This window comes from Cibotium barometz, chromosome 21, assembly GCF_041138505.1.
Source record: "Cibotium barometz isolate CiBa-2024 chromosome 21, ASM4113850v1, whole genome shotgun sequence".
NCBI lineage: Eukaryota > Viridiplantae > Streptophyta > Polypodiopsida > Cyatheales > Cibotiaceae > Cibotium > Cibotium barometz.
This window is the reverse complement of record NC_141066.1, coordinates 45,715,153-45,725,975: the sequence shown is the minus strand read 5'-3', so window position 1 is coordinate 45,725,975 and position 10,823 is coordinate 45,715,153. Positions and strand designations below refer to the sequence as shown.

Below are 10,823 nucleotides of genomic sequence, written 5' to 3'. Positions count from 1 at the left end.
AAGAAAATATTATAGTGACTATGACAGACCATGGAAGGCCAGCTTTCTCCTCCCACTGAATACTCCCTCATCACTACATCTAACAATGCAAGGGCTCGCTGAATTGATTCCAAAGGTAGAGGCGTTCGGATTCGCTCTTTTAGCGACCTCTTAAGAATGGTTGCAAGTCCAATTAAGGCCTTTGGCACACTCTGAGGCTCACTCACAAGTTCTATGATTAGCTAGGTCTAGGATACGCTCACATGGAGTCAATTGCTCGTATTCGACCACTTTCTCAAGGATGGACTCTAATTCAGCTTGCAGCTTCCTTACAAGCTCTTAGGCTTCTCATTCTCTCCTTTAACACGAGGTTGGGACACTCCTTGAGTTTTTCAGAAGGTTTTTGAAGTCAAGTGGCTTATGTTCTTTGGGAAGAGCGGATTTGAGCGGGAGGTCACTCGTTATCTCCATAAGGGAGGTTGCTTCAGAGCTCTCATCAAAATCACTTTCAATGTTCACGACATCATTGTCATTGACACCTGATCGTGCATTACGTTTCTGCATACTCTTCGATATTTTCTTCTTTTGGACCTTGGGATCCGATCTTGAAGTCTTTTCAAGGGCTATGTGCAACCATTGGAGGTCGCACCTCAAGCTCTTTGGCTACTAGCTTCGAAGTTGAAGCTAGACCTTACTGCTTTGGATGTTTCCTTCCCAATTGCCCTCGTCTTGGCTTGGAGCCTTGTAATGGCATTAAGGGGGACTGTATGAATAAGTCCTCGATCGCTTAACAAGTTGAGGCTGATCGAGGTGGGTGATGCTTCCATGACTAGGTTGATTGTCACTCTATTGGCACAAAACTTGAAGACATGTTCGAATAACATGTCTCCATATGGAAGTGTGCAACAGCCTCGAAGATGAAGACTTGGCAAAGCTGGTTGTAGTGACTTTTTGCCTTGTTCAAAGTCATTAGTTGCAATCATAAGGATCACAAACAGTTGTGGGCCACCTCTTTCTTTCATGGGATGACAAACAGGTTGCTCCAAAAAAAACCTCCCGCCGCTGCACCGAACATCTATTCCATACTCCTTGACTCCTACCGACCCTCCCTCCGGTGCATCCAACAACCAATTCGCCTTGCACCGACTTTGCACACGACGGCCAGTTCACCCCCTCTATGCCTTTGACAAATAAATAAGGCGAAACACCACAGCTGCCCCCTTCAATCCTTGGTGAATGCATGGGGAGGCAGCTTCCGGGCTGTGATCCCCGTGTGTCACAACAGCAAGCTGTGCTAGAGAAATTGAAGGAGGAAGCAGGAGCGCCTGAGGATGAAAGACAAATGTTCTGAAAACTTCTAAGCAAGTCAATCATTGAAGGAGATGGGGACTCATCACACGGGCTTCCAAGGTACCCTTGCTTTCTTCCAGCAATACCACATGCATGCCCTTGGCAACTCGAAATTATAAACAAGCATGGGCAAACATCATAAAAAGGCATGCTTGCAATGCTAGGATTGTGATGCTCACCGATATGGCGAAACTTAAGTTTCGATAAGGCACTGGCAACATGCGGAATTAGGGTCTCCGTGAAAAGATGGAGGGCCAGAACAAACGAGATTAAGGTCTTAGTGTGCAGGCCAGCACAGGGGAGAGCTTGAGCAAGCGCTATTTCAGATTACTGTCTTTGCTTTTTTCCTTGCCACATGGCTTTTTATCCTTGCAGGCTTCCTACGTTACTCAAGTTTTTCCTTGCAACATGACTTTTTATCCTCGCAGGCTTCCTACTTTACCCAACAAGTAGATATTTGCAAATCACGATCTAGGTTGGTTTGCCAACTAGTACTTCCTTTTTACAAACAGAAATATATACACCTTCATAAGATTGGAACATATACCACTTTCGAGACTCAGAATATAACTAACCACACAAAAACAAGGAAAAGACTGAAAATTTTTGCAAAGATTACAATCACATAAAGAAAAAATAACAGTTGATAAAATGGGGCAGTTTATAGACACTAGCATGTCAGGGTTGCCATCAGACTGAAAAAGCATTAAGTGATGTTTATCATGTTATTTAGGGCTTTAAAATGGCTGCCTGACTTGTAGTTGGAGTTATTTTTCTTCTAAAAATAGACTCCACAAATCCCTATCTACCACTTCAGCCCTCTTAACTGTTAATTTAACATAAAACTTAGCAAGATAGCTTCAATCAACAAAACTAGTTTATACAAAAATAGCTGATTTAAACCAAGCAATGCTAATGCTCTCCTCAGCACCCAAGTGGAAGTTGCTCACTGGGTTTCAAAAGAGTCCAGAGTGCGTGGACTTAACTTAGTGCTTACTGAGGAGGACACATACATGGATTTACACACGGCTGCACAGTTTTCATCGTGACTTCAGGTTCGAACTTCTTGTAAAACATTTACAGAAGGCCAACCATTCCACCTGGTGAGGTATTATTTATTGAACGACTATATCACCACAATCCACAACACCTATTTTCTCTGAAAAGAGAATCATCCTCCTTCAAGAAACCCCAATTTCTTGCACAAACAAGGGTAACAATCCCCATGCCAGTTCTCTTAACTTGAGCCACCATTAATCATCTTCACTTTCATAATCCTCCTCATCACCAAATGTAAACACAGAGGCATCTGCTGCGCTTGCTGCAGCTATTGCTTTGAAGTCACTAGGTGGAAGTCGTGTGTCTGTCTTACTTACATTCTGATCAGCTGACAAGGACGGTTCATGAGCTTCAATCCTCGAGCTTTGCACAGAGGAGCTGTCTTTAAGGTGCTGATCAGTACCACCTGCAGCCTCCGGAGATGAAGTATCTATGGTAATCGTTTGCACAACCCTTGCTCTCTCGACTGCATTTGGCAATCCCGAACCTCCACCAATGCTTGGATTTGCAGGTGCGATGTGTTCCTCATTAGCTCTTTGAGAGTGTCTCACTCCCTCTAAAGCTTGACTTGATAGAATATTCTCGCCGCCACCACTGTGTTTTCTTACACTACCTTCGCTTTCAGTATCAGAAAATACATCATCTTTCTCCTCTATGCCTGGCTCGCTCCCTCCAGCTGTTTTAGAGATGTTTTCCTGATGTTCCCGAACTAACTAGAGGAGTGTCATTCTTTGCTGGTGGTACTGAATTCGCTGGAGACTCTCTGTTTACTTTAGTATTCAAAGAAACATCACGCTCCAATATAACGATCTCCACTTGAAAACCTGGGGATGGTAGCCTTCTCTGCAATTAACAAAACAAGCACTCTTAATAGCATAAAGCAAGTACTAAACAAGCAAAACTGTCACACTTAACAGTGTAAGCCGTTGCATAAAAGCTACCTTCTCAAAACCATCCAGATCAGCAGGACTTAGCATAGTTCTGTTCTCCATCATATTCGTGTTAAGCCAACTGTTACACGCACAGTCAATTAGAAGTAGAAATAAAACTGAAACTGAACAATCAATTCACAATCACACGTACTGATTGAAAGAAGCTTCTATGCATGCTTGTTCACACATGCTTATTGATCCTTGGTTAATTTAGCCTAATGGGCTATAAAATAGAAGGCTTCATTTTGGAGCGGGCAATCAAGTAACATCGAGCTGGAGCTTCCCCCCATCTGCGCACCTGCCCTCTACCTCTCTCCCCTTCCTCCTCCACACTGCCCCCGCCTCCCTCCTGTGCACATGGCTCGGGCCACAGCTGCAATGGAGCTTGGAGGCCTCTATGGATCGAGGGATTCGGGGTTGTTGAGTACTTGGGATAGAGGCAGTGTGGATCAAATGGGGGGTGTGGTCCAAGATGAGGTCACGGAAGGTTTCTGCTGATTTGAGGAAGGTCCAGACGATGGGTTGTGTCATGGGCCAAGCTTGTGCCCACCATGGTCCACCCATCCAAAATTGTACCTAGAGGGTTGTCGACGATGAGGCTCAATGCAGATTAGTGAAAGAACAACGCCGATGTGTATTATATGCAAAGCACATGGGGCAAAAGGTGGGCCCACATAGAAGCTTCTTCCCGTGAAAACTACAGCACTCTACTTTCTTTGACACTTTTCATTTTGCGTTCTTCGACTCTCCTCTTTTTTCTTTTCTTGTCTTTTTGTTTCTTTCTTTTTCTTTTTTTTCATGGTACCCCTCAACACAATTTTTGTACCGAACGTGAGCCCATAAAGGATTGGACATGTATATACACCTAGATGAATCCAAGAATATGCCCAAATTCACCTTATAAGAGAGTGAAATTTATAACCTCATGGTAGTCAATAAACCAGCAACTCCATCATGCATAGTATGGACTAGATACTATGACATCCCAACTAACGTCATCAGTGTCCAATGGTGGGTGTAGAACTTGGTATCAATATATGCTCCCACACACACACACACACCCCACGTGCGCACACAGAATACATTCATACAAAGGTCTGTGTACTGAGTTTCTGTCAGAGCTCCGGAGATGCCGAGCAAACTCGCCCACCATCTCTACCCCCTCCGCCTTCTCCGCCGCTGCGCGGCTCTTCCCCCCCGCCTTCTCCCTCTCCTCCACTTCCGCCTCGCCCCTCCCCCCACCGCTAGCTCCCCCGCCTCAGGCCCCCCCCCCCCCCCCCCGCCCCGCCCCCGCTAGCCTGTAACCCTCCGCCTCTCCTTTTCCTCGCAGGGCTGTGTCCCTCCCGTTGGTGACCCCGGTTTCTGGCCTTTTCCCTCTGGAGGACTCCATGGAAGCCGCTCCGACTACCCCTGCCGATTCCAGTCTCCGTCTGGAGTTCACAGCTGAAGATCATCAGTTGTTTGTTTCCACAGTATCCGCTCTTGAGGCCTCCTCCTTGGTCTGCAAGATAGTGGGTAGCCGTCCGATGCGGAGAGAGCTTCGCGACCTTCTGCAAGGCAGCCTTGTTGGCGTGCCTGCCAAGATCGTCAGCGTAGATTCTTTAGGACGTGGCTACTACCAGGTGGATTTCGAGTCCCCCCAGGCAGCTCAGATGGTGCTGGCTCGGAGCCCCATTGCCCTCCACTCATCCCGGGCGTTCCTGGCGCGATGGACTCACGGTTTCGACCCCGCTTCTGACCCGCTAGCAGGCGCGACAGGTTTCCCCGTCACTATCTGCTTTCTTGGACTCCGTAGGGAGTACTTGCCCCTCTTGTCATCCATTGGCAAGGCGTTCGGGCAGGTGGTGGAGACACCTCAAACAGCGGCTTCAGTGATAGCTCGGGCAGCAGGACTCCCAGCCATTCGTGTTGTGGTTCCGTCACCGGAGTCCCTCCCGAAGACAATCCTCCTCCCTTGTCTTTCTGGAGGACATCTGATACAGCGCGTGGAGTATTCGGGCCTCCCCGGCCAGTGCTACACCTGTCGGGAGATGGGCCATCTCGCACGCGCCTGTCCCCGCAAGGGGGTTCACCCTTCACGCTATGCCGCCTCTGGACCCCTGCAGGAGACCCGAGGGGTGGCCATTCACCTCAGAGACCGGACATCCCTGGCTCGCCTCAGCAGGCGCCATCATTTGACGAGCAGGCCCCGGCGGAGGATGCCGCGCAGACCCAGGAGGCTGGCGGATGGCAGGAGGTTCGCCGGCGGAAACGCCCGGCCCGCAGGGACCGTCGCAGACGCCAGCAAGCAGCACAAGCTGGCGGACAAGCGACTCCGGCTGGCGTCCAGGCACCTACCCGCACTTATGCTCCAGTCAGGGATAGGCAGCCAGCAGGACCCACCCCGATGGACGAGGATTCAGACTCAGTGCCCGTTGAGGCCGCCGGTGGAGCCTCCCACGTGGAGACCCCGCTCCCGCCTCCCCCGCGGGGGGTCCCGCCCCCTCCATGGAGCAGATTCCTGAGGATCCCGGGCCGCACTCTGCGACCCCCGGCTCCTCTTCCCCTCACCCGGAGGGCACTCCTTCCACCCCCCCCTCTCCCCCCCCCCTCCAGCCCCCCCCCCCTCCCGCCTCCCCCGGCGGCCCCCCCTGACACCTATCCTCTGGCAGATGCCTCTCCACCCTCTCCTCGCTCTCCCCCCTCCTCTCCGCGAGCCCCCATCCCTCCCTCGGCCTCTCCAGGATACTTCGCCAGACCACCCACTGCCCCGGGGCAGCGCAGAGTTCTGTCCAGCGGCTGTTCCACCGCCACTCCGGGCCGGTGGAGATGGCGATCCTAGCTTCGCCCGCCCCACAGAGTTCTCCCCAGCCTCCCCTGGGGGGCCCCCGCGAGTGATGGGGCTCCCAGTGGATTACGGTTTTTTCAGGTGCCTCCAGCTGGATGCTGGCCCGTTCGAGACGCTAGTCGCGCCCTTGCGAGTTTGCGTGGTTTGCGATCCCTCCCGTTCTCCTTCAGTGGTGAGTAGCATGGTGGCCTTCTCCTTTCCTCTCAGTGTTGCCCCAGACACAGCATGGGATTGCAACTCTGTAGAGGAAGTTTTGCGTGATCAGATACTGGAGTTTTCTCACCACTTCAGTGACTTGGGGCTCACGGACCTATTGCAGACCCGATTACACTCAGCCCGCATGAGCTTGTTTGGTATAGGAGATTGGCGGGCGGACCCGGTCCACAACTCAGTTGAGGCGGTGCTACTGATTCTCCTCCATGCCGCCCCGAGGGTGCAGCCTACCTTTAGATACATATATGCAGAGGATTGGTCTCACGCCTATGCCCTGGACAGGGCGAAGGCGGAGTGGGGCTGGACACAGAGACAGGTCACCCTCTTTTTGGAGAGACTCCGCACCTGGACAGACAGTGACTATTCTCCCTCCAAGCCGGCGCCCAAGACTCACAGAGTGGAGGGCAGATCATCCGGGCCGGCTGAGAGGGGTGAGCCAGTGGCGGCTGATTCACTTGCCATAGCTCATCCATGAGGACTCTCATGGAACATCCAGGGTCTCGGTGGACATCGCTGCTACATTGGTCGGGACAGACTTCGCCAGGAGATCCAGAGGGCTCTCGTTGGAGGACCCATAGATATCCTCTTCATCCAGGAGCACCACCTTTCTGCCGGGCGTACCCGCACCTGCGGGAAGATCTTGCCAGGCAGGAGTCACACTTTTTGGTCACCGGCATATGGCTCCCAGGGGAACCAGGGTGGAGTATGCATCTCAGTCAGCGAGCAGCTTCTATCCGAGGTTGTGGACTCTGGCACTCTGGTCCAGGGTCGAGCGCAGTGGATCATCCTTCGGGTTGGGGAAGACCGCATTGGCTTCCTCAACTTCTACGCCCCTAATGGGGCGACCGGGAGAGCCGAGTTCTGGAGCACCATTAAGCAGTCCCTCCCCTTGGCAGACCACTGGTGCCTAGGGGGGGATTGCAACATGCTAGAGGATGCAGAGGACAGGATGGGGGGCAGCCAGGAGACCATTCATGGGCCGGAGCTCGCTGCCTGGGAGGAACTAGTGCTACAAGTGAGAGGCCAGGATCCGTGGACTCTCCCGGAGTTAGGCAGGTTTCAGGGGAGTTTATCTTTCTCGCGCTCGGATAGACGGGCCACAGGAGTTAACCTTTCCCACATCGACAGGTTTTACATTGATGAGTGGGCTTGTGATAGAGGTGGCACTGTGGGCATACGTGCAGGCTCCTCGTTTTCAGACCACTTTCCAGTGCTTCTCCAGATCGAGGACCCTACGAGAGGAGAGCGAGGCCAGAGCGTCCGGATTCCAGATTGTCTCATAGAGGAGCCCGAGATTGCGACCAGAGTTGAGCAGGTCTGGCAGGAGCTGCAGTTCAGGAGAGGATCGGCAGCCAGCGATCTTGCCAGGGGCTTGCAGGAGATCAGTCGGATGCTCAGGCAGGCTACCCTGGACCGTCTGGAGGCCTTCAGAGAGCAGGAGAGGAGCTTGCGGCGGAGGAGTCTAGCGTCCCTTCAGAGACTCCAGGAGAGGGATCCTACGAGCCCTTGGATCTCAGAGCAGATGGAGTCAGCTCGCACAGAGATCAGATCCATCGAGGAGAGGAGGGTGGAGTTCCGATTCCATGCTCAGGCTTCTTTTTGGACACAGGCTGGAGACAGAGTGACTCGTGATTTCTTTGAGGCGACAGGGCCTCGCTTCAGACGAGAGGGTCTCAGGCGTCTTCGGCAGGCTGATGGCCAGGTTGTGGTGGATCCCCCCAGGGTTCGGGCAATAGCCACAGATTTTTACAGGGATCTGCTCTCTGCTGAGCCAGCAGATGACAAGGTGAGAGAGGCTCGGGAGGCAGTCTGAAGCTTCACGAGACCGGTTGTGCCGGCCCATTTGCAGCACTCCCTTCTCTCCCCCTTCTCGGATACGGAACTGGAGGAGGCTCTTCAGGCACTTCCTCGGGGCAAATGCCCAAGAAAGGACGGTCTATCAGTGGCTTTCTTCCAAAGGTACTGGGGTCTCTTACATAAGGGTTTCAGATTAGCATTCCAGGAGATTATGGAGTCGGGAGTCATGCCGGACAGCATGGCAGAGGGGTTGATTCACTTGATCCCCAAAGAGGGAGGAGACATACTGGAGATTAGACAGTGGAGACCGATCACCTTGCTAGGCACGGCCTACAAGGTCCTAGCTAAGGCGATCAGCAGGCGGCTTCAGCCTCACCTTCCGGACATCATCCACTCCACGCAAACAGGCTTCATCCAGGATAGGAGCATCCTGGATAACATCTTCTCTTTTTGGGAGGCTACGGCTTTGGCTAGATTTCGGCAGGAGGATCTGGCAATGCTCCTTCTCGACTTCAAGAAGGCATATGATCGGGTGGACTGGGCCTTCTTGGAAGGCACTATGGAGAGGATGGGCTTCCCCCCTCAGTGGATCCGTGGGGTCTCTGCACTCTACACATCGGCTCATAGCCAGGTGCTGATTCAGGGCGTGCGCGGAGAGAGGTTCCAGCTCTCGCGCTCGGTGCGGCAGGGGTGCCCCTTGGCGCCCTTTCTTTTTCTTTTTGTGGCGGAGGCCATGAGCACTTTTTTGACGGCACAGGATACAGGTTTGCGGGGCCTCCAGCTCCCCATCCGCACCTCGGAGGAGCTCCTAGACTCGGAGTTTGCGGATGACACTGCTGTCTATCTTCAGGGAGGAGAGGAGAACCTCCGCCGCTTCGCCTCAGCCATGGACAGGTTTTGCAGAGCTTCAGGCGCTTTGATCAACTGGCACAAGTCGTGTGGGTTGTGGGTCAGTTCTATGCCCCCCCCCCCCCGACTTGGAGGCCAGTTGATGGTTTTCAGTGGCTGCCCCCCGGCACTACAGTGCGTTATTTAGGATGCTATGTGGGCATTGACATATCTCCGGAGCAGCAGATAGCCCCCCTTCTTCTGAGCATTCGGAAGAAGCTTCTGTATTGGAGTACCGCTCGTTTATCTCTGGCTGGCCGAGTAGTTGTGGCCAACCAGGTTCTGCTTGCTACCATGTGGTACATCACTTCTTGTTGGCCCTTCTCTCCGGCGTGCATTGGCTAGGTGGAGAGGCTCATCAGGAACTTTCTTTGGTCCGGTGGCGACGGGCGGGCCTGCCAGGGCCAAGGTGGCATGGGCTGTGATCACTCAGCCGAGGGAGAGAGGCGGCCTGGGCATTGTTGATCCTATTTGCCAAAGCTGAGCTTTGCTTGGCAAGTTGGTGGTTCGTGGCCTCCTACCAGGCGCTCAGCCGTGGAAGGAGTTTCTTGTTTCCAGGATGCTCAGCCGCACTCCTTCTCTTAGCGGCCCCTGGACCCCCAGCATCAGGTGGATCTTTACAGAGCAGCGATCAAGAGGAAGTGGCCTTGGCTTCGAGGAGCGTTTTGCAGCTAGCCTTCTGAGGGCCTGGGCGCATCTGAGGCCGTCACTCTTCCAGACTCCCCCGGGCACCGATGAGGAGCGCCTCAGGCAGCCATTGATCTGGAACCCCTTGATTCAACTTCCCAGTGGCCATATGGTTGGATCGCGGTCTCACGTGTCGTGGGGCCCGTTGAGCTCCGGCCCAGCCCAGTCCCTAGACGACTGGATATGTTTTCAGCAGCTGCCTCTAGAGGCTCAGGAGAGGAGACTCAGTGGGATGAGGGGCAGAGAATTGATGAGACAGGACATTGAGGCGGCCATCCCCCGGGAGTGGCGGACCCCAGTACAGGACCCTCCACCTCCACAGTGGATGGGCGTCTTTACTCGGCATGAGATCCTTCTAGCGGTCTGCGGCACAACGGAGAGAGTCGCCCCACTCACTTTCGAGGTGGGAGAGGGTGGCCAGCTTCAGAGGACACGACTAGATTTGGGATGAGCTCCAGGGTTGTATTTTTCAGAGGGTGAGCTCCAGGGTTGTATTTTTCAGAGGGTGCGGGTGGTCGGCTTTCATCAGAGACAGTGGCATGTAGACCCCTCACCGGCCTCGATAGGGGAGGACTGTTCTTGGAGATTATGGGCTTGGGACAGCAAGCCTCTTATTCACCTTTAGTGGGATCCAGGTGAGTGGTTTTGGCGAGATCCCTACTCGGCCCCTACCAGCCCAGGCATCCCCTTTTTTCAGTACACAGCGAGGCTGGGGCGGCGGATTCAGAGGCACAGGATAGCGAGTACCCCGGCGGCGGCCAAGCATTGGCGGCGACAGGGGCTCTCCCCTACCTTTCTTAGGGACTTCTGGCAGCGCCTTTGGGCCAGCTTCCGGCCCCGGAAGGTGATGCTTTTTCTCTGGCTCACAGCACATAGAGGACTGGCTGTGGGGGCCTGGCTAGCTTTTGGCAGACACCCAGCATCCTGCCCTCGGTGTGGCCATGCACAGGAGTCGCAGTGGCACTGCTTATGGGATTGCCCACAGGCACAGCAGGTCTGGCAGCGCGCTCTCAGGATGGTTTTTGCAGGCTCGCCAGGTGAGATGCTGGTGACGTGGGGTGCGGTGGCTTGGGCCACGGACAACGGCCCGG

At 53.6% G+C, this 10,823-nt stretch overlaps 1 protein-coding gene across 1 annotated transcript in view; it reads right to left on the bottom strand.

Annotated features, from left to right (window-relative positions):
* Nucleotides 1–2,206: 2,206 nt before the first annotated feature.
* Nucleotides 2,207–10,823, bottom strand: part of LOC147627227 (phosphatidylinositol 3,4,5-trisphosphate 3-phosphatase and protein-tyrosine-phosphatase PTEN2A-like) — a 49,145-nt gene continuing 40,528 nt past the window's right edge. Inside the window, 3 exon segments of the mRNA XM_086815896.1 lie at nucleotides 2,207–3,080; nucleotides 3,082–3,231; nucleotides 3,330–3,399. Of these exon segments, the coding sequence (XP_086672022.1) occupies nucleotides 2,583–3,080; nucleotides 3,082–3,231; nucleotides 3,330–3,399 (718 nt within the window). The 3' untranslated portion in view covers nucleotides 2,207–2,582.